At 35.3% G+C, this 27,383-nt stretch overlaps 2 protein-coding genes across 2 annotated transcripts in view; both read right to left on the bottom strand.

Moving 5' to 3' along the window:
- UBA2 (ubiquitin like modifier activating enzyme 2) overlaps positions 1 to 21,246 on the bottom strand; it is a 31,556-nt gene extending 10,310 nt beyond the window's left edge. The window contains exons 1-13 of the mRNA XM_016166083.2: positions 21,043 to 21,246; positions 19,114 to 19,197; positions 18,057 to 18,127; positions 16,839 to 16,903; positions 15,476 to 15,576; positions 13,747 to 13,868; positions 8,722 to 8,789; positions 8,136 to 8,257; positions 6,401 to 6,500; positions 5,282 to 5,448; positions 4,038 to 4,131; positions 3,817 to 3,929; positions 941 to 1,096 (exon numbers count right to left, since the gene is read on the bottom strand). Coding sequence (XP_016021569.1) covers positions 941 to 1,096; positions 3,817 to 3,929; positions 4,038 to 4,131; positions 5,282 to 5,448; positions 6,401 to 6,500; positions 8,136 to 8,257; positions 8,722 to 8,789; positions 13,747 to 13,868; positions 15,476 to 15,576; positions 16,839 to 16,903; positions 18,057 to 18,127; positions 19,114 to 19,197; positions 21,043 to 21,180 — 1,401 coding nt within the window. The 5' untranslated portion in view covers positions 21,181 to 21,246. The remainder of the gene's footprint in view (positions 1 to 940; positions 1,097 to 3,816; positions 3,930 to 4,037; positions 4,132 to 5,281; positions 5,449 to 6,400; positions 6,501 to 8,135; positions 8,258 to 8,721; positions 8,790 to 13,746; positions 13,869 to 15,475; positions 15,577 to 16,838; positions 16,904 to 18,056; positions 18,128 to 19,113; positions 19,198 to 21,042) is intronic.
- Positions 21,247 to 25,682: 4,436 nt separating this feature from the next.
- The window catches only part of PDCD2L (programmed cell death 2 like), a 29,028-nt gene continuing 27,327 nt past the window's right edge, over positions 25,683 to 27,383 (bottom strand). Inside the window, exon 7 of the mRNA XM_016166080.2 lies at positions 25,683 to 25,860. Within this exon, the coding sequence (XP_016021566.1) occupies positions 25,730 to 25,860 (131 nt within the window). The 3' untranslated portion in view covers positions 25,683 to 25,729. The remainder of the gene's footprint in view (positions 25,861 to 27,383) is intronic.

Below are 27,383 nucleotides of genomic sequence, written 5' to 3'. Positions count from 1 at the left end.
TAAATTCCAAGATAGATCAAAATTGATAATATCCTGTCAACTCTAACTGGTCCTTAAAAAAAAAAAAAAAAAAAAAAGAGGAACTCTAAAAGATCCATATATCTTACAAATAATCAAATAGTGGAACTGCCTTTAAGCTCAAGAATGAGTAGACGCTTCCCCATCCAAAACATAAGGGCAAGCCACCTGTCCTGTCATCCATTTCTGGGAGAAAGGCCGTTCCCTCACTTCCTTAAGCAGCCCTTAGGACCACAAGTCTTGGAGGTATGTAAATATGTAACGTGATGATAGATATAATCAGAAAACAATCTGAAGTGATCCCCAAAATGAGAAATGACGCCCATGGGAGTTATTTTTGATATCTTTCCTAATAAAGAAACTAATCTAGCCAGTTTAGGAAGAACCAAAGACCAGGTCATAGGACCAGACCACATCCTAACCCCCATTTCCCTCAATCCAGAGCTCTATCGGTGAATGCAAGTGTACAAATGCTGCACCTCCTCAGGGACTAACTTAACACATCAGAATCAGGACTGTCACCAGACCCTTTAAGGGTATCTCCTATCTGCCAAAAAAATTTAGAATTTACACACTATCTGGGAAACAGAGACCAAGCAGAGAGTCTCTTGCTTGCCAAGATAGTGTGCCACCTCTGTACTACCTATGGCACGTTTTCTAGCCAAATACACCCAATTCCTTTTGGGGATGTGAGGCACATATTCCGGAACCAGAGAGAAAAGCCAGCAGGATTCCAGATAGCAAAGCAATCCTGGGTATCAGAGCGAAACGCTTCAGTTTTCACTCTTTCAAGAGTAAAATTCTGGTTTTTAGTTTGTTATCATAGTAACACTTGAAAAAGCAAAAAGGAACTTGGTTTTTTTGTTTGTTTGTTTTTTTTTTTTAAGGAAAAGGAAAATGAACAAACAGCCTCTGGGCTTACCTTATCTTGTAAAGTGAGAACTGTCACTTTATGGACATTCAGTCGCACAGTCACCTCTGGCTTGCTGGCACATACATAACAATTAGGGTTGGGAGGATCCAGTGCACAAGGCACAAGGAGCTTCTTTCTTGGGTTTGGTTGTTTGTTCAAAAAAATCTTTGGAGGAAAAAAACAACAAGCAGAACTCAGAAATTCGTGATGCAATTTTATATACCATACAATCTGAAGTTTATTATTTACTGCACAGCCATCAAAAAATGACTTAAAATATTCCCTTCTAGATGGCAAAAACGATAAGGAAAATCATGACCTTAATAGTCTGATTTTCCAAACATCTTTTCAAATTAGCTACCAACTGAAAAGCTGAGCTTACTGAAAAGAAATCTCCTTGAAGACTCTATCATGCAAACTAATTTAGCAAGAAAAGGGGCCTAGCCATACTCATCTCTGGGATCATTAATTCAGCTTTTGGGTGGCTTTCTAGTGGTTATTCTCAATCTATTTTAAGCCAAATTTCACTAAGACAGATATATTAATATCTCCAACTACTGACAATGCTTTCGCAGACATAAGGAACTGATGCACCTCTTTTTAAATTTTCTATGCCTATGATATTGATATTCACATAATTAAGAAAAAAAAATGTACTTCTGGCACTGTAAACACCTATTTACTATTTCTCTAATACCCAAACAAAAAAATAAAAAGAACAAAGGTGAATTGAAAAAAACTGCACTGAAATTTAAGAAGGTCCAAACCTTATACTACTACAAAGTGTGGAGAACACTAGCCAGATTCAATACAAACAAATGTCAGGACAATTCTGAAAGTTGATATACAAATTTTCATCTTGTGACTACCACGTACTGTGGTATTTCCTAAAATTAATGAATTGTAAAGAGGAACCCCATGGACTCTAAGCTGAAAGAAGTAAATCCCTCAAAGAAGCAAAAAGTGCTAGAAAGAGACTTCCTATAGTAACAGTATCGCTGGTAGTAGTCATTGGACTGGCAAGTCTGGAAGCAGGGTACAATTGGGGAACAGATTTGTTTGATCTTGGGCTTCACTGGGAAGGTTAACTATGCTAAGTGAAACTGACGGTAATGAAAACAATTGCTAACACTACTAATACTCAAGCTAATAATATTAACCCATCTCGAAATTCATTTACAGATATAAATAAATAAAATCCAGACATAAGTATTATTAATCCAAGAGATGACAGAGCTGAGAAGTCAAAGAAACAAGAAGGGTATTATAGGAAACAGACATTTTAATAAACTCAATAAGCAGAATTGTTTGTGAGCTCAAAGGAATACTGTAGCCATAGGATAAATTCTGGCTACAGAAAGGTAGAAATCAAAAAATAAAGTTGTTAAAAAAATATAATAGCAAAAACAATTTAAATAAAAAACTGAATCAAGATGACAGATTGGCAATATGATTCTACATTTCTTCACCCTGAAACTTCACAAAAACAGTAAGATATTTTAAGATTACATCAATAATTGTGCTGAAAAATAAGAGTACCATCATAGACTCAATATTTTTAAGAAATTCCTGAAAGTAAATCAGTCCTGTTATTTCAATCTTAAAGTAAAAAAAGAGAACCTAAATAGCAAAAATATTGGCTACAATTATTTCTTATAAGTTTTTTGAATTGCTAAACTGATAAGAAAACTAAGCATCTTCAAACACACCAACTTAATACAGAGTGAAAGCAGGAATCCAAACGGAACACCCAAATGGCTTTCATCTTAACAGATCAACCTAGCCCATGCCTCACTAGTGTAGGAACTCTTATAATAGGAGACCCTTAAATTAAAGCAAGAACCTGCAACGGAAGGAGAGTAAAGAGGAGTAAAATATCTCACACACAGAAATAACAGAAAAACTATCTTGGCCTTGGTGCTTTGGGGAGGGGTGGGGCGGAAATCTCCTTTACAATTCATTACAATGTAGGAATCATGCAGCTTTGCTGTATGAATATATATATGTGTTAAAAAACTAAAGAATTTAAAAATTCCCCCCAAGCACTCAGATATAAGCAAGCATAAATCCTCTTTGAAGAAATACACCTTCAATAAGTCCTTAAAGAATTATCACAGATACAGTTTTAATAAACACTAATTTAGTTTAATAAATTAATCACACACTGCAGAAGCAAACAAAATACCATGAAAGAGATCTAGCAGATCTGACAGTAGACTCATTCATAAAGATTTCAGACGTTAAATATGTCAAATAATATAACATAGATTTAAAAAAAAAAGGAAATTGAAAATAGTTAAAGAGCAGGGGACTATAAAATAACCCAATGAAATTTAAAACCCATAAAGAACTCTTAGAATTGAAAAACAATGGAAAAAGCTTAAGAACACACATAATTAGTTCCTCTAAAAATTCAGTAAAACTGGAAATGTTAGAAGCAAACTACCTTCTGCTTCCATTTTAGACAAATATGAGAAGCTAATATTTTTCCCTTTTGTTGTAATTTCCAGAAAGCTTAAATATGCATTCGCAAGATAACTGGAGTAATTATTTTCCAGTGCTTTAAAATCAACTTTGTTTTAATTAACATTTTTTAGGTGAGGCAACCCTTGTTTGACCTCATGGATTGCAAGGACCTTGTCATTTTATAATCCCTTATTTTTTATTTTTTACACCTAGGTGGTCTCCCATCCAAGTACTGGCCAGGCCTGACCCTGCTTATTAGCTTCCGAGAACAGATGGGATTGGGCTTGTTCAGGGTGGCATGGCCGTAGATAGTTTTCATTTTTAAAATTGTGTTTAATGTGTTTATAAATCAATTCCCCCTGCACATATATATTACTTCAAAAAGAGGCTGAATAAAAAATGCAAACAGAAATACTCACTGTTCTACACTGGTCTATTTTTCCTGATAAAATCTTTAATCCTTCCAATACTATCAATCCAGCAATCACTGCATTAGTAGTAGCGATAGCAGGAATAATGTTCCCTGCCATTGCTAAAAAAAAAAATAAAATAAAAAATGAAAGATGAATATATTTAGCTATTAAAAAAGGAAAGAATAACATCATTTTAGATGATACAACAAAAGTACAAAACAACTTACATTTTATATCAAATCTGCTCTTCATATTCATACTAAAAATATGCATCCTGAGGTTTGCTGCAGAGGTGACAAAATCCATTGCAGATGGGTCATCCTGCCAAAAATTTAAATAATGTAACAAGTCTCCCCGCAAATTTACTAATTTGAGTAGTATACTTTCACATTAGTACTTTCACATGTTTATCACATTGCAGTCAGTCAACAAGAACAAGAGATGGCTTTGAGGGAGAGGTAAAGCCTAACAGGGGTCCCCAATCCCCAGGCCTGGACCATTATTGGTTGGTGGCATATTAAGAACTGGGCCATACAATAGGTGATTGGCAGGTAAGCGAGCGAAGCTTCATCTGTATTTGCTGCTGCTCCCCAGTGCTAGCATCACCACCTCAGATCATCAGGCATTAGATTCTTATAGGAGCACTGGTCCCTGATGCCAAAAAGGTTGGGGACCACTGAACCCATGTACAGAGAAAAATTCCCCAGGTCCCTAATGTAACAGTAACAATGAAAATATTTTTTAAAGTTACTCCTTATACCGCATAAGCCTAAGACACTAATATTTACAAGAATCCCCTAAATTTAAATTTACTAGCTTCACTTACAGTATCTTATTCAACCAGTCCAAAACTGCACACATAAAGTTATCATCTTCATTTGCTAAAACTAACCAAACTTTTCCCTTTACTTTAAAACTCACAGCAAATCTTTACCATCACAGGAACATATAAACTTTATCAGATGTATCACTTATAGCTATAGAAAATACTGACAATTAAAAAATGACCAAAATTAACTCATCGAACTTCAAAATACGACACCTAGTTGTAAAATATTATTAAATATTATTTTTACATCTTATTTTTGTATTGAGGTGTTGGATTATTAAAATAGCTACAATTATTTCAATAAAAAGGCAATTTTTATCATTTTCAAGGTCAAATTAGGCCCATGAGCTGTTGCTTCCAACAAGATTTTGACTTCTATTAACAAATCTGTATTACATGTTTCCTTAAGTCGATGAAATATTTTACTCCAATACAATTCGCATTATTTCTCCAGTGAGCATAATTATAAACCATGAATATAATACAAATCTAAAATGAGGTTTTGATATTGCTTGAATTCATGTATAGAAAACACATAGTTCAATGTAGCAATATCCAAAAATTACTAGCTTCTGATTACAGTTCAAGAACAAAAATATACATATGATATGTAAGTAATTGCCACACTTTTTCAAAACAAACCTTGTCCCATATGAGCTCAGCTCCATCCCCTTTTTCTGCTAAATGAACTCTCAAAGTCTCAATGCTCTTTGAAAAAAGACGTGCATAGCTCTTTACATCTAAAACTTGCTGGTCTTTCAGACCTAACTGGGGTTCATTTTGTTGATCTGATGCATTGGTTTCTTCTCCTAAGGGAAAAAAATATTAGAAACTTCACTATTAAACATCATTCCTCTACCCTAACAATTCAATGCCTAATAAGAAAATAAAATATGAAACAAATTCATAATTAAATAATTATGAATAATTATTAAAATAATTATCACTATGAAACATATGTGCACAAAAAAACTGCTAATTTTGAGATGGGAAGGGTGTAAGATCGTCTCAGAACCTCACCAGGTTATTGTGGGATTCAAGGACATGATATAGATAAGTATCATGTCTGACACGTAGTTAGCACTCAATAAGCTGTAATTAAATTGGTCCATAAAGCCAAATATCCATTATTGCAGAGAAGTGCTCCAAACTGACACCCAAAATCTCTTGGGATCCTTTAAGTTCCAGTGTGTTGACCATTGTTGAGCATAAATCAATTGCAATACAATTCAGATAAAGCAGAGACACAATGTGTTGAGGGGGAGTGAGATAAGGAAGTAGTTACCACTGCAATAGTTTTACTTGCATGTAAAATTATATGTTCCTAAATTAAATCTTAAGAGATAACCACAAAAAGGTACAAAGATGTATGTACCTATACATTCATTACACTCTTTGTTTCAGTGAAAACATAAAACTAAAAGGTAGAACTGATAAGAGATTAAATATTTACTAAAAAGAGCAAGTCAGAGTAAATGAATAGTATGGTTCCATTATGTAAAGTGCATACACGACTGCCTGTGTCTATGTGCAGAGTAGACTATAAGACATTCTCTAAAATGTTAACATTTTGTGTTAATAGTGGCTATTTCTCTAGGTGATATGATTTCCAGTGATTTTCCCCTTCTTCATAACTTTTATGAAACTGAACTTCTTACCATGAACCACATGCCATTGTCAAGGAATGAGAGAACCATTTAAAGACTTTAGGTGAGGGAATTTCCAATTTAGGTGTCCCAAATACTAAAATGTATCCTTTACCTTGACTCTGTACTTCAGCCCAATCCAAAGGAACCGGAGGTTTCCTTTTCCGCCATAGTTTGTCCATTGTCAACAGATACCTGATATCATCTTTAAAAAGCTTCCAAAAAAAAAAGAGAGAGAAATTCCATGAACCCTGCAGTCCTTATGCTGTTAAAAATATAACAAAATATCACTGCTGATTAACAATATTACACTATAAAATCTTCTGTTTTAAAACATGTCATATACCAATAGATTAATAATTGGCTGGTTTTCCAAAGATTTAATTTTTAAAAGGGGGGAAAAAACCTTAAGTCTGTTGTAAAAGGAAATTTTATACAGAACTCTTACATCTGAAACAGTAAAAAGCAGAGGAATATTGAGCAAAGCAGTGTACGGAAAATCTGAACTGTGCTGACTGACCCTGCCCTCCCAAGCCACCTACCTAAAAGCTCCCCTAAAGCTCCAAAAATCCGTGAGAAGCACAAACACACCAATCAAGGAGCTAAATAAATACACACCAATGTCACAAGTCACTGAGCCTAGAGATACCAGTTGGTAACAGCTCCATGTCTGTGGGTACATTCCAAATAAAGCACGTGCATTTTAAAAGTGCTCCCAAACAGAAGGAGCAGAATTTCTTAACCATCTATAACATTTCTGAAATGTGCCCCACGAAAAGCAAACCAGAAAACAATTACTATTTCAAAAACAAAAACAAACAAAAACATAAACATTACTACATGTGGACTGAAAGACTATCACATGAATGACACTATCATATGTGGGAGAATTTCAAATGGCACTAATGTTGCTTCTTCCTTAGCTGTCCTCAAAAACATAAACATTACTACATGTGGACTGAAAGACTATCACATGAATGACACTATCATATGTGGGAGAATTTCAAATGGCACTAATGTTGCTTCTTCCTTAGCTGTGTTTTCTATTGTTGACTGACATATTCAACATATGTATTATATATACTGGTATGAATTTAGATTTGACATAATAAAAAAGTTAGTATTATTTCATCAAAATATGTTCTATTCAATCAATATTTATGAAACATCTTTAATCTTTGGAAAACCAAACAAATAATTATAATACAATTTAGTGCAAAAATCACATAACTTTGAGTACTATCAGGAATTCTGTTGTATCTGAGAAATGAGGAAAGAAATCAAGGAGATGACAACATCTGAAAAAGGTACACAGGTAAGAAGAAGAAAAAAAGGAAGAGCTGAGAAAGTTTCAAATATCTATTAAGATAAACTTGTTAGAGACTGAAGGTAGAAAAAATAGACTTTAAAATAGAGACCTAATGGCCTCAACTATAAGTACAGCCAGTTAAAACAATCTTGTTTATTTCTCTAGACATATCCAGCAGGCAAATAATACAAATGAAAAAGGGATTCAGCAAAGAACAAGAGGCCTTAAGATTCAAGAGCTATTGAGAAATGTCAAAAGAAGATTTAAGCAGGAAAAGGATGTAAGACAAAGAAGAACAGGGACTGGTTATAAAAAAAAAAATTTCAGTGAAAGTGAAAGAAAAAATAACCAAGAGTATATAAGCTTCTGTACTTTGTCTCCTATAAAGTTGCTATACTGCTTTAGTACAGATGCCAGTTTCAAAATCTGTTTATCCTAACTAAATCAATCTATTAGGACAATATTAGACATAAAAAGTATAATCCAATTTCATGTACTATTTTAAAATAAACCATATCCACAATTATCAAGTAAACCTAACCTTTGTAAAAAGTTTAACTGGATCATATCCAGTTGATTTAGCCCATTCTTTAGTGGAAATACGTTTAATGTCACCATCTTCATTAGATGCTCTGGCTCTGGCTTCAGCTTCCATTGGTTCCCCTACAAAACAAACACCATTTTTAATTTCAACTATGATAAATGTAGAACTAAGTTCTCATCTCACCTTTTAGGGAAAAAAGTTACTCATGACAGTCACCTGCACATGACATATTCTGAGTCCAAGGAGAAAAAATAACATGCTCGTCAGTCAGCATCCTTATTCTACCTGTTTCTGAGGGCCACACGTAGAATAATAGCTCAAAGTATAAACCTGTAATCAGATTTGGGAACAACTCCCAACTCTATTTACTGGATATGTGAAATTTCTCTGCACCTTGACTTTATGGGACTACCCCATTTTAAAAAATATTGTTTTAAAGATGAAATAATACATTTTAAGCACACAATACAGTATCCAGCACATAACAGTATCCCCCCCCACCCCCTTAAGCCATCAATATTAAATTAGCAAAATAAAGGTAGTGCTCACTAATAAGAAAACATATCCCAAATAGTTTACTCACAGGAAGCTTCAGGGTCAGCTCTGTCAGGAGATACTTCTTGGTCAGCATCTTCTTCCCCAAACAACTGGCTATAATTTAAAAGTAGTAAATATTTATAGATAACAAAATATTCTAAATAAATGTTTACTTTTCCAACTTTCCTCACAACCAACTCATTTAGAATATCCCAAGTCTTTGGTAAGGATAATGAACAAAGAACTGATAAATAATATTTCGTAAACTTAAAAATATTCAAGATATCTGTTGACAGGCTGCATCCTAATTTCAATCATAATACAAACAAGGCTAAATTTTATTAGATCTATATTCGTTCCTATCAGCTAGGCTCTGCAAATTTGTATGTTCAAATCTTTGATCAAGAAGACAAGTGAACAGCTTTTACATTCCAACTTGGATAACATTCTAATGCTGGAATAATGACTGTGAAGTGTATCTGCTGATAGCTTTCAACAAACATCACACACCTGTTATATGCTGGGCACTGCTCTAGGTGCAGGAAATGCAACAGTGAGTGAATAAGACATTTTTTTGTGTGTGGTAGTATGTAACTTTACTACTAAAATGTCTTCAGAAATGATATGAAAATATTAAGCTGAAATTCTCATTAATCCAACAGTTATCCTAAAAATCTGTTTAATAACACTTACAGGAATATAGTTTTCCAACCTTTCCTCAAGCACATAAAAGTTAGCTTAAAAGAATCCTTTGTAGTTAAAAAATAACACCAAAAGCTATCATTTCAAAGCTAATACATTTCTTCCGAAAATACCCATTTGTTTCCCAAAGTTGTACCAATTTAAGAATATAAGAATTCCTATTGATTCACTTCCTCTCCAAACTTAATGTTTTTCCAAACTAAGTGGTATAAAATACCACCTTACTGTGATTTTATCCTTAATTCTGCAAGTTAGTCATAAAGTTAAATACACTGTCATTTGTTTATTGCCTATTTGGGTTTCCCTTCAAGTGAAAAAAATCCGATTGTATTACTTTGTCAGGTTGTCTTTTTCTTATTGATTCTAGGAATATACTCTAGATCAATTTTTAGTTGACTGTATGTTGCAAATATTTTCTCCCATATAATGGCTTAATATTTGTACATCATTTAATGTCTTCTGATGACGAAAAATCAAAAAAATTTGAATGCATCAATTCTCTTACATGGTCAGTATTTTTTGTCTTGAGAATCATTCCCTAACCCTGAGGACAGATTTCCTCCTATATAAAAACTATAAAAACTAAGTTCTGTCTTTCATATCTAAATACCTCATCTATCTGTACTTAATTTCTACATATTTTCTGAAGTACATAATATAAATTTTCCCACAATGACAATAAATTGTACTACCTTTTCTTTAATCCCTTCTTTCATCTGGGTCCTATTATTCAACCTCCATCATGAACTATGCATTGTCCCAATGGTCTGTATTTCTATCCCTGCACCAGCAACATACGTAATAATTTTTAGCTGATATTAAATCTTAACATTTTTTAGAGCAAGTCATTTCAACATTTTCTTCTCCAGGAATGTTTTTTAGTTCCTCTTAGGCCTTATTCTTCCATATAAATTTCAGAATCAGCTGAAAAAGTTCCAGTATAATCTCTTATGAGATTTTAATTGAAATTGCATTGAATCTATAAATCAATTTGGAGACATACTGACAGAACTGGGACTTCTGATCCATAAACATACTCTCTCTTTTTATTTGGTACTCCTTTTTATGTTCCAATAGTCACTAACTTTATATATTGGGGTTTATATACTTTAATCTTTTATAGTTGCATACTTTTATAGTGAGTTATCTATTTTTAAATTATATTTTCTACCTGTCTGATGCAATGATTAGAAATGCAATTGACTTTTTAAAATAATCTTTTAGTTGGCCATGTTGCTAAACTGCTGTTATTTCTAAAGAAAGAATAATTTCTAGATTACCTGGGGTTTTTTATGTAAGTTACCTATACTGTACACAAACCAAAACAATTTTATTTCTTCCTTTCCCAATTCTTAAGTCTTTATTTTCTTTTTCTTGTCTTACTGTGAGGGTTAGGAACTTTGTTACAATACCAAATAGAAATAGCACTAATGGGCATCCTCATGTTGTCCCTAATTTAAAAAGAAATGCTATAAAATTCTTATCATCAAAATTATCATATTAAATCTACGGCCACACCACCCTGAACAAGCCCCGTTCTTTCTGATCTCGGAAGCTAAGCAGTTAGGTCGGGCCTGGTTAGTACTTGGATGAGAGACTACCTTGGATGGGAAGACCAGGTGCTGTGGGCATAAAAAATAAAGGATTATAGGATGACAAGGTCCATGCAATCTGTGAGGTCAACCAATGGCTGCCTCATCTAAAAATAAATAAATAGATAGATAGATAGATAGATAGATGATCGCGTTAAGTATTATATGGACGGCAAATAATGAGATTAGAGTTGGAGACAATTAGTATGAATTAGTGTTTAACTTATATAGATATGGATGGTTAGACACAGAAATATTTCCATATTTGTGTATATATACACAAATATGGAAATATTTCTGTATCTATATGTTTGTATAGATGTATTTTTTGGTTTGCCAGCAAAGAGGGTCTAAAAGAAACACTCCAGTAGCAAGCCTAAGCACTCAGATCTTGGTTTCTAAGATAATTCTTCAATAAAAGGAACCAGGGTTCCTTAAAGAAATCTTTGATTCTAGGACTGAGGCAGAAAATATAAAAATTGACTTTGGAGAATCTTGTAGAATCAAGAAGTAAATTGCTCCCCAAAAAGACAGACATTGATGGTGGTATGTCAAAGCACACAGAGCCAACTGAAAGAGCTCCTAATAGCCAAAGCTGAAACAATTTGAGCAAGAAAATAAAGTAGTAATGGACTATAACCCAAAGTATAAAATACACTCAATATCAATGAGTCCATATTGATATAAATGACTGAATAAAAATGGTAAGTGACAAATCTTCCAGGCACTCAAAATAATTTCATAGACACTCTGCCCTTAAAGAGGTGGAATACAACTCCCTACACTCCTTAGGTTTGGGCTACACATAGGGACAGCCTTTCAAAGTGTACAGTACAGTATAGTAAAGGGGGCAGAATAACTTGTCTGTCAGGAGAAACCTGGCAATCACTAAGTGATCAAGGCCAACATTAAATTGTCACAAATCATATCAGGAACATGTACCCTGCATATGTGATGAAAATGGTGATTTACCTCTATTGTTTTCCTCTCAAGAACACATAACCACAGTATTATTATGAGAAGAACATCAGACGATCCCAATAACAGGCATTCTACAAAATAGCGGACTAGCATTCCTTAACATCATCATGGTCATCAAAAAAAAGGAAAGTCTGAGAAACTGTCACAGCTAAGGGGGAGCTAAGATATGACAGCTAAATGTAATATATCTTGGAACAGGAAAAGGACATTGGATAAAAACTAAGGAAATCTAAATAAACTATAGACTTTAGTTAATAAATAAGATATCAATACCAGTTCATTATATATGTATGTATGTATGCATGTATGTATGTGTGTGTGTGTATATCATACTAATATGTTAATAGAGAAAACTGAGTGTAGGAACTCAATTTTTCTGTAAATTTAAAATTATCCTCAAAAGAAAAGTCTATTAAAAAGAAAAAAATGTTTGTCAAATAAAGCTTGCAAGTATATTTTTTGTAAAATTGTCACTACACCATTATATATGTACTTTTCTGAGAGCATTTATATTATACTTTAATCAAAAAAAGAAGAAAAACAATGTCTATTGTAGGTTTCCAGATATCTTTTATCAGGTTGATAAAGTTCTCTATTTTACTAAGAATTTTTGTTATTAAAAGGTGTCTGCTAAATTTTATTACCTATGAAGGTTATATAGTTTCTAATTTTTTAATGAAGTGAATGACATTTATAGATTTTTCTAGTGTTAAACCATGCTTGCATTACTGGAATAAATATTTGATCATGGTATACTTTGTTGTATATAATTCTAGATTTGAAGGCTAATATTTTGTTTAGGATATTTGCATCTGTATTTATGTATGAGAATGTCTTATAATTTTCCTTTTATCTCATAATGGCCTTAACTAGTTTACTATCAAAGACGTAGCCCCATGACATGAACTAAGTATTCAATTTTTATAAAAATTTCTCTGAAAGAGTTTATATAAGAATGAAATATTTCTTGCAAATTTAGTAGAAATCACTTGTAAATTCACATAGATCTGGTGCATTATCAAAAGAATTTAAACGATTGATTAAACTTCCCTAGGGTATATTGTAGTATCTGGGCTTTCTATTTCTTTTTTTGAGTCTGCTTTGTAAGGTTTTTAAAATGAATTTATCCAGACCATTAAAATTTAAAATGCAGCGACATGGTCTTTTCTTACTATCGTTCTTTAAAAAAAAATAAAAAATCATTCTAATCTGTGCAGATTACATTTTCCATTTGACATTTACTTCTCTCCTTTTGATGAAAATTTTTCCCCTTTTGCTCTTATCTCATTTATATTCTTTCTTCTAATTTTTCTGAGTTTATTCAGTAGTTCTTTTCTAAAGTAAGATGAATCCTTAGCTCATTAATTTTTACCTTTCTCCATGTATGTAAGCCTATAACTTTTCTTCCCACTACCACATTCATTGCATCCAACAATTTTTGCATGTATTATTTTCACTATCATTACAAAGTATTTTTGGCTTTCTCCATTTCTCTTTTTAATCAATGAGTTATTTAGAAGTATATTTTTATATTCCCAAATACATAGATTTGTATTCATTTAATTACATACCTGTCTCCAATATAAGACTAAGCTTCCAAAATACATCACATATAACAGGCATGCAATGTTGGCTAAATTTAATTTACTCCAAGAACTAACACAAGATATTGAACTATCCCTTCACCATATTTAAATTATCATTCATCATAAGTACAATCTAAGAGTTTAAATAAAAATGACCCCATTTTCCATTATCAGTACTGAAAACATGTCCAGAAACATATATACTCTTACTTGAACAAATACTTTGCCCAAACGATGCAATGAATAGGTTCTGAAGGTGTGTTACGAATTGTACAGCCAGGAAAAGTTCTCTGGGTTGGTTTAGGATGACATTCATAACACTCAGTGACACCCTGGTAAAGTCAGAATATGAGAAAAACATTTACCCTATGGATAGTGGTTTCTCAATAAGGTAATAAACATTTCATTCATTCACTTACATTCTAACTGGGTTGTACACTGCCAAGGATAAAATATTACTGACTTCAAAATCCTTACTCTACAGAGAAGGAACTATAATATAAAAGCTAACTGAATCAACCATAGTCACAGCTAAGGCTAAGCCAGGACTGCTGACTCTTGGTGCAATGCACACACAACAAGGCAAATAAAAAGTACTGTAACTGAGTATCAAATACGAGAAGTTTACCTTGATCATACTAAACAGAAAAAAAACTATTAGAACGACAAACTGCTTTCCAATCAATTACCTCTAAAAGTTGTAAACTCAGTTATTTACTAATTATTCATACCCTTACCTTATAATCTCTTAAAAATTAAGTGAAAAGTAATTATTAATTTCAAGAACTGTCTAGAGACCTATAAAAATACTAAGTATTACCAAACCAAATATTCTTCATTTTGCTGACAAGGTTACATTTTAAGTTATACTACAAGGAATCCCTACAAGTCTATAGCACCTGAGACTATTTTTCAAAACCATCAAATGAATATTCTAAATCTCAGCCATTCTCAACCTCAGTCTTAATACATACTAGTACCTCAGGATCATGGTAGTGAGAATTGTCTTTCTAATAATGGTTAAAGAACCAAAACCTGAAAATACTGTTTTAATATAAATTGTAGCAGATCCAGAGTTTTCTCCATAATACCATTTCTGGGGTCCTTCCCACATGCTTTCTTGGGAACAGTCATATGACAAGCAGTTATTCTTCATATCACAGTGGGAAAAAAAAAAAAAAAAACACTAGGCCTTGACCTATCAACAGATCTGACGACCTCCACTGATTGTTACATGTTGTTGTAGAATGATACTAAATAAGCTTCGAAGAGCAATATTAACCAGTTAAAACAAATGTAGAGCCACAATTTTCAAATAACGAACAAAAATAGCAAATTTCAAGTACAGTAATTCCTTTTAGTTTCAAAATCTGCCAAATCATTCTTCAAATGTATCTATGTTTGAGTTCTGGAAGGAATTTAAAAAGATCTGGACAGCAAATGAATCACAATGCCTAGATATTATAACACTGGGTTAGGAGTATAGACATTTGCTCTATTACTTTCTAGTTTTATCTCAAGTGTTTGAATTACTTCACAAATGCACCAAGAATTTTTTCAAAGTACTCTTAAAATCTATACATTCAGAGTTCTTTACACAAAAAGTAACTTTTATAAGCCTGGTTTACCATATATCAACTATAGAATGATAGGTCTCACGTCTATAAAGAATTTTAAAAGCAAAGTTTACTATGCTTACCAGTCTAAGGATTTTAATATAGGAGCTAAATGAAACTCAGAAGCACAGAAATAGAAGATCTCTGCCTATCCTCTTTTTGGGTACCTTTAGGGTATCCTAAGTTTAATAGGGGAACAAAATTCCTTATATCTTAGATACTAACCAGCCAATATTATATAAATCCAAAGTTTACTTCTACCCTCCTCCACCTTAAGGTGCCAATCAAGTTATCTAGAAAGTTAAGAAAAAAAAGTTCTTTACCTTTTTGATAGTAGTTACTTGCCCAAGATAACCAGCAGTTCCACTCTCAATAAGAGGGACATCAGCTGCTAGACACATCCTATTAACATGGTTACGGGCAGCTGGAAGGAAAATACTAGTTAGTGGGAGTTTATGGAAGAAAAGAAATAACTTATCTTTAATTAGGATGACATTTACCCAAACTATTTATTATTGTTTTTATTTTATGTGCATTTTCTTACAGCTATGACTCAAGTAATACAACTGTTATAGACATTTAAGAAACATTAGCCAACAAAATTTCAAATAAATGTCACAAATATACCCCAGGAAAAGCACTCCCATATATAATCTTTAAATTCCAAAGTGGCTTCTTCTTCTCCTCTTGCTGTGCCTATTCTATTAACCTTGGCAAAAACACTGCTGCAATGTGTTCCGAGTCCTTAACTTGCTATTATTCTAATATAATTATCAAGTAAGATGTGGCTATTTAGGAGAATTTGGACTATTAACTTGGAACTAGTAAGACAGTTTAAGGCTAGGGGAAAGATGAGTCCACTTAAAGAAGTCATTCTGACCCTTTCTCATGCTCATTTGATTTTTTTCTTTTGGTATTTCTAGCCCAAACCTGTTACAAACTCACTTGACAAATGTACTTTTACACGTGGAAGTAATTACAAGCCAGGAATATAAAGTATTTTCATCCCATACTCCGGGCACACAGACTTGTTAACAATGACTAGCCACACAACGCTGGATCATATGAAATGTCACCCCATATTTTGAAAAGCTTAAATGGTCTATAATGTGTACATTTAATAGAATCCAGTCTGATATCTTATGTCACAAAATATACTAAAAATAATTCAAGAGCTATGGCTTCTATATTAACTTTAACATCCTGTTGTCTCATTCTCAAAACAGTGGTTTTTCAGCCCTGCCTGTACTTTAGAATTATCTGGGGAACTTTGAAGAAATGTGGCCCCATTCAGAGTTTGACTTAACTGGTCATGGGTAAGATCTGACATTGATACTTCTGAGATTTCCACATATATGAAGGAAGTGAGTGTTTATGTGCTGGGATAACCTGAAACAAACACCTATGCAAAGCAACCTATGCAATCACAGTCTTTAGTATTTTAAGTTACCTTATATTCACACCTTTTGGTACATTGACAGAATATATGATAGCTAAATTCCTACTTGGAACCAGACCAGTTAAAATTATAATCATTTAGCAAGACTTAAACCTGATCTTACTTCCCTTTAAGCCTCTTAAGTTCTAATTCATAAGGAAATATTTTGATTAATACTAAATGTGTAAACAACCTTGTTATGGGGGAAGGGAAATACTTAGAAATTAAAAATATTAAAATAATCTCACCTCTGTTATCTAAAGCATTCATAACCAATATAAATTGTCGAAAAAATTCCACATTATAGTCGGGGCTACGAAGCAAAACAAAAAAAGGTCACCAAAACAATTACCCTTACACATGATCTTCACAGTACACTACAGGGTCCTAAAAATTAGAAATAATAATAAAAAAGTAATTGCTAAATTAGAGGCCTCTACCACTTAGATAGGTTTGACTTTTTCTAAACACCGGATTTTAAAGTAGATTTTTAGATTTTAAAGAAACTACTTCCCCCTAATCCCTTTGAATGGCTACACATCCTTTCTGGCCACCCACCTAGGGCACAAGAGCAGGATCTCAAATTAGAAGATGGCATGACTTTACTAGTCCCACCAGGCTTTCTCTGGGCAGCAAGTGCCTGGGAATGTACAAAGAACACATTCCCAGGATCTGCCTGGCCTTTGGCTTCACCTCACATGGTTAGGATCAGGCAGGGTTCAGGCCCCTAGAGTCCCTGCTTTTAGCAACACTGGGAAAGCAACACAGGGTAAAGGGGTGATAGGGCTATAGGCAGGCTTGAAGAGAAAATATCTAGAGATAAAAAAGCTGGAGATACAAATTCCCTGAGAAAGTATAAGACAATTACTTATGAGTTAGATAACAACTAAAGATAAAGGATAATGAGGCCCTTTGCCCTAACACCTCCAAAATTATATATTTACTTTAACTTTACTGAGATCAGAGCATATTTATATACTGTCAAAACTAATGCCCCATCGCAATTCTCCATGTTATATTACAGAAGTCACAGTCCTAAATAAACAAATTATTTTGGGAAGGAACCTTTTAAACTGAAAAAGATCACAGCTGCAATCAATAATAATGAGAGCACTATATTTAGCAAAATCTGAATCATCACATATAAAGATATTCATAGTTTAGATTATTTCTATTAAAAAAAATATAGATCCTTTATTAAGTTCCCAAGTAACATTTATTAGAAGTATTAAAATATCTCACCTCTTAGCCACATCATTAAACTCATATATATAAACTGTTTACAAGAAGGCCACTTGACTTATGTGGGCATGAACTTTTACGTTTTAATTGTTATAGAAAAATCATATTAAAAAAGCAGAGTGATTTCAAACTCATATATCTGGTTAATAAAAATACCTTATATTTTAAAAATTTAATTAAAAGTTCACAATAAACAATTTTGCAACGTAATAATTAGAGCATACTTCATGATGCTGTCATGGTAGGCTATGATATTTGCTTTCGGGTAAAACTGCAGTACACTTTCTTTGGCGACCTGAAAAAACAAAACATTAAATTACCAATTTACTAATAATTTACTACATTTCTATCTGTATTTGAATTCTATTTATGGCAGACAATAGTGTTGTTTCATCTACTTACATAGTATCTTATATTATAAACTAAAATTTTAAAATGTGACAAAATATATTTATTAAACTATATACACATATTTATAAAATAACAGGATCCACCGCACTCCCATATACACTTTACGAGAATGGCAAGCTTCAGCAAAAACATAAAATAGAATAACTAAGTGTCATTCATTCACCCATTTACTATACACTGAGCATCTTCTATATTCTGGGATCTATACAAGGCACTTGGTGAGCGAGTGACATTAATCAAACAACCATCTATGTAAATATAACTACGAACTACGATAAATGATGCAGAGAAAAAGTAGAGGTTCTTATGAGGGGAAGATATGATTTAGTCTAAGAGGCTTAAGAAAGTACCCTTAGAAAAGGGAGCCAAACACAGAAAAGCATGGGATTTTTGCCAAAAGGGCCGGGTAAAAGGTAAAGGGAGAAGATGTTTTAACACCCTGAATCAAAATGGAACATTAGAGGAACTAAAGAAAGGTCAGGGTGACTAGAATCTCAGGGGAGGCTGTCTTCTTTTAAAAGAGCCAACAGCACAGGCTAGAGCTTCTTTTAGTCCCCAAATACAGGAGCAGCCAGGCTGCAGGGAAAGTAGAAACACACGTTCACCCTTAGGAAAACAATCAGAAATTTAAATAAGAAAGGGACACCACTTACAGGTTTGGGCACACTTCCCTTTCCTCTATAAATCAAAAAAGGGTGTCTTTAGTCCTTTACTCAACATATTCTTTACAATCCCTCAGCTAGACATGGCTTCTGCCATATTATTCCTTCTACTAGAGTCCAAAATAACCCAATACCATAAATAGAAGATTCATGAAAGGGTAGAAATATAAATGAATAAAGAGAAATGGTATGAGAAATCTACAGTTACCTGGGCCTTTGATCTTCCAACATGTTTCTTTTGAAACAAAAACTGCCTGTTGAGGTTGCTGACATCAATAGTATCCAGATCAATCTACAAATGCATAAATCCCAGGTAAATCACAAATTTCCTGGTATGTTTAAGAAATATACACTATTCTTAGCATCCATAACCCACAACTTCATTTACCGTATCAGTGGACAGAATGTGCTTTTTGACAAATATCAAAAATTTTAAACTGATAATTTAATGCAGATTTTTAAAAAATTTAATGAGATAATATTCTCACAAATATTTTAGAAAGCATGTTTTTTTTTCTTCTTCAATTATCCTGGCTAATAGGAAATTCCTTAGATAGCATAAATTTATGTGTATTTATTGAGAATGCATTATATAATTCACCTTTCAATCTACTCTTTTGAATCTAACATTATAGATTAATTGTGCCTTGTTCTTTTTTTAAGTGATACGTAGCAAATTTATTGAATTTTTCTAATTTCTTTAATCCAAAAGTCTTCACCCACACAATTTCATTTACAATTATTTCCTGAGAGCTGTGAAGAAAAATTTCTACAGTTAAAAAAAGTGTCACATTTTAAATCTTATCTAATTGCTGCTCAAAAGCAAATGGAAGAAAATAATGACTAACGCCATTTTCCTTCCATTTCAATAAATTTATATTAAGAGAAATTAAATGTTCTAATTATGAAACATCTTAATGGTTTTGGTTATAATTTGTGAAAATCATCAAAACATAGAACCAACCACCTAAATGGTTTTTATTTGTACTTTCTAAATTTACTCTAAAACTTAAACCAAATAAAAAAGGATTGGCATTTATTTTTCAGGTGCTCGAATTCACTGTTCTATTACAAAATGGTTCTTTAAATAAGTATAAGTAGATTGTTATACAGGACAGTCACAAACATATTCTGGAAAAAAAAAAGTAGTTATCGGCTAATGCAAAATCATATTTGGATCCGTGGTACAGAAGTGAATGGGAAGACAAACCCTATAAAAGCCAAAGGAAAAAAATGTGCAAATTGTGTTCCCCCATCACTCATGTTATTAGGCGCAACCAGCCACTACTTATTTTTCACTCCATGTTTCTACTACACCTTGAGACATTTTAAACGCACATCCAATTCCAGGCAACATCTCCAATCTCTAAAAAGCTTAATAGAAATTAAAATTAGCCCCTGTACAACAATGTAAAAGTTAAGTTCCTAACGAACGTCTTTGATGAATTAAGCTAATGTATCTATGATAACAGTGAGTCAGGCAGATTTGTACCCAGAACAGAGAAGCGCGAGCTCCAAAGGGGTACTGCCACTTGCTTCGTGACCCAAGGTAAGTTACTAAACCCCACTGTATCTCACTTTACTTCCCCTATGTTAAAAAAAAAAAATGTGATGAAAACAGCGTCTGCAACCTTATGGTAACAGTGAAGATTAAACGTGTCGCGGGTAAACCGCTCAGGACCTCACCGAGCTCGGGACAAGCGCTCAGTTGGATGCTGATACCGCCACCCTCTGCTCTGAATTATATCTGAGTTAAGGGAGACCTCTGAATTCAAGTCATAACATCCACTAGGGACTCAATTACCTCCTACCTCCCATTAAAGCTAGGAGCTGCTCTAAAGCAAAAGGACAAGAGGTTGCTTCCACACCCCAGAGCCGCCACAAATTGGCGCTGCCTGGGAGGCGGGGGCCGCCCCGCCGCGGGACGCCCGGAAGACCCGGGCCGCGGCCTCCTCGGCGTCCCGAGCGGGCCCAGCGTGTGGCGAGGCCGGCTCCGTCTCCGGCGAAGGGATCCCTCTCTTCGGCCAAGACCCCGCGACCTCTTGGCCTGCCTGTCGCCACCCTCAACTACGGTCCCGACTCCCGGGCCCCGGCACCACGGCCCGCCATTCAGCCCGCGCGCACGCCTGGCCCTCACCAGGTCGATGTGAGAGAAGCCGGTAAGGACGAGGTTTTTGAGGAGTTCGCAGCCGATGCCGCCTGCGCCCACCACCAGCACCCGGCCGCCGGCCACGGCCTCGGCCAGCTCCCGGGGCAACCCCCGCGACAGAGCCATGGCGGGACGACCACGAGCCGCGACACAGGCGGAGGCGGGAGAACTGAGGCCGCGCCCGGAAGCGGGTGGGGGAAGGGCGACCTTGCTTCCGTTCCTGCGCACTGCGGCCGCCAGTCGGTGGCAGGCGCCCGAGGCCAGGATCTGGGCGAGTGGGCCTAGGCGGCCTGGGCTGGGCTTTGAGCAGGCATCTCACACTTGGGGCTGCACTCCCGCCTAGTCGAGTTCTTCATAGCCGCCTGCAGACTGTCGTTAGGCTTAAGTAGCTGAAGGGTCACCTATTAGCCAGGAGGTTTGAAGTACCAGCCAAGGTTTCCTTATAGGTTAGAAAACAGATGCTCCTATATGTAAAGAGCTCTTACAAATTAAGAAGAAAACAAATGTCACCCCCCAAAAAATATAGGCCAAAGATGCAAGCAGGCCCTGACAAAGAAAATTAATAATACGATCAATAAGCATATTGAAATTTAATTAAAGAAATGTAAAATTGTATTATAGTTATTACCAGCAAAAAGGGAGGGTGAAAAAAGTGAAAAGAATTACAATTTGGCAGTTACAAAATACTCAGGAGAAGTAAAACATAGAGAATATAGTCAAAAATATTGTAATAACTATGTATGGTGCCAGCTGGGTACTAGACTTATCGGATCACTAAATAAGATACATAAATGTCTAATCACTATGTTGTACACCTAAAACAAATATAACATCCTATGTCATCTATAATTGAAATTTAAAAAAAAAGCAAAAAAAAGTATAACACTGTGTTGTCAAAGGATAGGAAAATGAGCACTCCCACACACTGCAGGTAAGGATTCTAAAGCAAACCTTCTCTAGAGGGTGTTAAAAGATATATGGAGACATATTAAAAACGTTCAGAGTTTATTTGAGCAAAAATCTATTCAAATTAGGCAGCACCCAATTACTAGATAGAAAGGAGCTCCAAAGAGCTGTCCAAAATGAATAGGCAGAAGGGAGCAGGAACAAGAAAGTTATACTAAGCAGAAGAATGGGTTGATTGTTGCAAAGTCACTTTCCTTTACAGGATAACAGGGGTATATCAGACAGATTATCTAGTTATATAGCTAGTTATGGTGCCGATCAGGTGATTCCTGGCGGACTGGTTTAAGATCCCACTTCTGGACAATTCAAAATTGATTAAGTCTCAGTTTGGTGATGTGGGGCTTAGCATGAGCAACTCTATTTTGGACTTTTTTTTTTTAACAAGGATAATTTGAAAATATGACTAATTCATTCCAACTCAAAGAATTTGTCCTATGGCATTTATCACTGATTAAAAAAAAATATTTAGCCATCGAGATGTTCATTACAAGAACAAAAAATGGAAAAAACAAATGGCAAAAAGATTGTGTTTTTGATGTATATTTTAAAAGAATACTTTGCAGCAATTAAAAACTATGTCATGGGCAAATATTGATAGAGTAAATGCTCTCATGTTAAATGAAAAAGATACAAAATCATTTGTATGATTAAATTTTGTAAAAACAAAAGCAAAAAATATATTTGTTATAATCAAAAGCAAATGGAGACCAGTTTTGGAGGTTCCCTGAGGAGAAAAATCCAGTTTAGTTATTAATTTAGCTTAACTATCAATCACTGTGAAGACAATTCTTTCTCACTGTATAAGCTGCTTTGTAGCAATGTACCACTGAGCCTCATTCCATCTTTTGGCTTGAGTGTTCCTGTTTTGCAAACTTTTTGGTGTGTGCAAAATAAAATTTTACCAATGACTGCTTCAATAATTCATTGGTTTTACTTTGGCTATTTCTGAATCTTTGACAATTAAAAAGCAGGAAGAAGAAAACCTCAGTTAATATTTTTGTGTATGTGTGTGGTGGAATTATGGGTAATTATTATTTCTTCTTTAAACTTTTGTGTATTTCCCAGACACTCATGCTCTCAAAGAAAATGTTAATTTTAAAATCAGAAAATTAGTATCCAGCCACTGAAAAGAAAGGATAATTACATAATATGATAGAGGTGCTAAATATCACTGCAATGGCAATATTACAATATATCAATGTATGAAATCAACACGTTGAACACCTTAAATTTTCACAATGTTTTATGAGAAATATACTCAATTAAAAATTATTAGAAAAAAAGGTAAATATAAAAATAGAGGAAAATGCTTTTGACTTCTGTGGTCTTTCTCATCAGCTGCTTGGTTCCACAACCACATACCAGGCCAGTCTGTGAAGAACACTTAGGCTGCTCCCCTGATGCATGAGGTGCAAGAAGTGTCGTAGTGCCCAACCAGGGAGGGAAGGGGGCACCCCTGCATAGCGGGCTGCTGATGTGCCTTTCCCACTATTGGGCTGGTTCTCACAAAGGCCCCACCCTGGCAGCTAAACCTAACAAAGGCCCTCTACAACATGCTGACCTTAATTCTCTTTCTAGACACTCAGTGAATGGCAGCCTCCTTCTTTGGCTTATCTCCCACATCCTTCTTCATCCTCTGGGCCTAGGCTGGGCTGGGGAACCTAATTCTGTGTGTGTTTGTGTCTGTGTGTCTATGTGTGTGCACATGTGCGTGAAGGGTAAAATTCTTGCCCGCTAAATTCTAACAGGATTCAAGAACAGAAAGTAAAAGCTGAAAGTCAAGCTGGTTTACTTTTAAATGGTTTCATGCTGCACTTATTTTCTCATCTTTCTGCCTTAACAATATATAATGATCTTCACCTTGCTTACTGTGCTTTGCCTGATAACTCCTAATAACTGGCTCTCCCTTCGCATCTCAACATTTGTCTTTAGCTAGAGAAGGTATTTAAAGTCATGGTTTGGACCATTTTTGGGACATACTCAGTTTTCTTGGGTCTCTCCTATATATACAGGAGGTATATACATTATTAAACTTCTGTTAAATCCTGTTAATATTTAATTACAGGGGAAGCAGGTCTCAGCAAAGAACCTAGAAGGGTAAAAGGGAAAATTATTTTTCCTCCCCTACAAAACCCAGCATGCCTAAGGCCTCACTAACCAACATCTTTGGTTTGTACACAGCTGGCCACTATCCCCTCAGGTGCTCCAGGGGCCAGGATCAGGTGAGATTCTCACCAGACACACACTGCTCAGGAAACCACCTCGTGATAATCTGGGCCTAAGGTGTTATTTAGCAGAGTAGCAAATCCAGTTGTTTATACCCAGTTTTTTCATCACCGTAGGCAAAGAGCAGGTCTGTATACAACTAGTGGGTGAGAATAGTTTCATACTGTTGTCAAAGCGTACCAGAATGGAAGGGGTTAATCACAAAAACAATGGACAGAAGGAAAATTGGAGAAGTGGATGGCTGGACGGAGGGACAACACCCAGAACTGGGTCTGGGCCCCCTTCCTGTGGTGCTGCAGGGGAGGAAGGCAGTGTCGAAGAAATGTCCAAACCTGTAGAGAATTTTTGAGTTTGAGCCAAACCGATACATCCTGGGAAGCAAAACCTCAATGGATTGAGAAAATGCTCCAGAGAATGGCAGTTTTTCAGCTTATTTTATACATCAGAATAAAAGGAAGAGATGTAAGGAGGGTTACATGAAATCCATCGGTGGTAGATTAAGGGGACAAGAGAAAGTAAAGCAGTGGAGTGGAATCTTTGGAATTGGATAAAAAGGCAAAATAGAGAAACATACTTCTTTTATACTGGTGGGTACAGGATAGTTAATAATGAACATTTCCAGCACTTAGAGATGGTATGTGGGGAACAAGATAACAATGAGGGGTTCTGTAGTCTATGTTCTGGTGTCTGAGGTTGTGTCTTGAGGGGTCTGGAAAAGATTACTCTGACATTCAAAGGTACGTTCTCTTAGATGCAAAAAGAGAACAGACAGGCTCGCTTACGGTAAAGACTGAACTTTGTCAAGGAAGCTACAGGCCTAGGACATGACTCTTGCCATGATCTGCTTTTAGTTGAATTTTCATGTTCATACTGTCCTATGTGGTTATTTTCGGTCTCTGAGTGTGAAAGGCCCACCATGCAAGCCTCCCGTGGGCTTGTCAGGTTTAGTGTCTGGCCCCTCTTTTGTCCATAGTCCATAGCAGAAATGGATGAGGGTGGGGAGCCTGGGATGGTGGCGGAGGGGGGGGGGGGCATGGGCTGGTGGGTAGTCATGGGGCAGATATAAACAGCTAGTGTCACAGGATGATGGGTGCATGAAATAGCTGGAGCAGGTTAAGTGGCTTCATCTGTCAGCATCCAGGGACGTAACAGCATAAACACAGTGAAGATCAGAGGCAGCAGGGGTACGAAGAGGCTGACTACGGCCTCGTAGCTCCTCACTGCTCTCCCTCCCAGATGCCCATGGAGGGAATACAGGGGAGTCACATTCCGGGCTGCCACTGTGGAGAAAGACCCTGACCCTGGAAAGGTAGACCAGCCCACAGTCGGGAGGTTCTAAATCTTGCTTCAGTCCGAACACGGGTGCCAAAAAGCAAAAAGGACAACATTTAAAGAGTGAGTAACTTGTGAGTCAAAACGAAGTAAAAACACACAAATCTGGACAGTAAAATTTGTTTTAATTTATACAAATAAAGCAAATGCTCTACTTAAATAATAATTCATCTGGGTCTTCTTGTACAATACAAAATTCTTCCATGGGAGTCTGCTGATTATGAGGCCAGCAACTCTTCTCACATGTGTAAATTAGAATTGTTCCAAATTCCACAGAAAGATCTGAAAAATATAACATATTCAGGATTCCAGAAAGTATTATGAGACATATTCAATATTTGGATCTGCTTAGTGGATAGAACCCAGACTCTGGAGCAAGACTGCTTGGGTTCATATACCAGCCCTACCACCATGAGCAAAAGATTCCGCCTCTCTGTAATAATGACTGTATTCATCGTGATGACAGACTGTTGTGAGAGGGATTAAATAAACCAGTCCACGTAAGACACTTAGAACAGAGCCTGGCATATCTTATGTATTTACTGTGAAACAAACAGGTTAAGCAGTTAGACAATAACAGAAAAGAAGGAGAAAGATGGCTTAGTATCAGGATAACATATTGCTACAAGGAGTGATTTTACCTTACAAGCTGAAAAAATAATTATGTAAAGCAAAAACAGTGCTCACTAGCTTTCAGTTACACTCTGCAATAATAAGTGACCACTGATGATGAAAAGCTGATTTAACAGGAAAATATATTTCACAACTGTCTAGACTGACGCTGAAAAATCATTAAAAGTATGTCACACTAACAGAACATACTACCTCTAAGAAGGGATTAAGGCAAAATAAATAAATGAATGAATGAATAAATAAATAGACAGATATATATATATAAATAAATATTAAGAGTTATAGAAATTTATCAATGATGCCATGAAGAATAGTATCAATAAAACATGAGCAACAACTCCTGCTGATATCAGAACAGGAAGACAGAACGACACGATGAGATGGGTAACTGGTGTGAAGAAACAACGGAAAAAAACTTTTTAAAAAATGTAGGCAGGGATAATGGACAGAAAATCAGACAGAACAACAACAAAAACAACAACAAAAACAAAATAGAGGTGATTTAGGAGAAATAACCCAGTGAACTTGATATAATTTCTAATAAGAATATGCACAGGTAGTTGGCAGAGGACAGAAGGCTGGAGCCTCAGAAATAACAATATCCATCAGGATAGGAAAGAAGGTGGTGCAAGGAATCAAATGGAATAAAATACCAAGTCCCTGAGTACTGTACCAGAGGCCTAAGCCCAGAGACCTGTCACGGCTGTGGGGAGAGGGAGGGGTTGGAGAAAGAGGAAACATATGGAGGTCAAAACAACCCCATTACACATCTGATGAAAAATGTCAGGAACCATAGGAACTGAAAAGCCAGGTGAAACCTAATTATAGGTAGAAAGGAAAGGTTTGAGGCAATCTCAATGAATGCAGAGATAAAGGGAAAAGATGTTAACATGGATTTGAGAGGAGAAAGGTGACTAAAACGACTTGTTTTTTTTTTTTTGTAGAAAAGCTACAAATGCAACAAAAAAAATATATTCAGAAATAAAAAAGGAAGACAAACTAAATATGTAGGTCCAAAAACCCATCTTGTCCCATGATAAAAGGGCTACAAAATAATGGGACAGCAAGACATAACTAGTTCAGTGACTGTGTTCGCTAATAAAGAAAATCCTATAGGCATCCTGGCAAAAATGTGTTACACGGGGGAGATCAGGCCACCCTCAGACTTCTAC

This window comes from Rousettus aegyptiacus, unplaced genomic scaffold, assembly GCF_014176215.1.
Source record: "Rousettus aegyptiacus isolate mRouAeg1 unplaced genomic scaffold, mRouAeg1.p scaffold_m13_p_14, whole genome shotgun sequence".
Taxonomy (NCBI): Eukaryota; Metazoa; Chordata; class Mammalia; order Chiroptera; family Pteropodidae; genus Rousettus; species Rousettus aegyptiacus.
The sequence above is the reverse complement of the archived record's forward strand: the minus strand, read 5'-3'. Positions and strand labels throughout refer to the sequence as shown.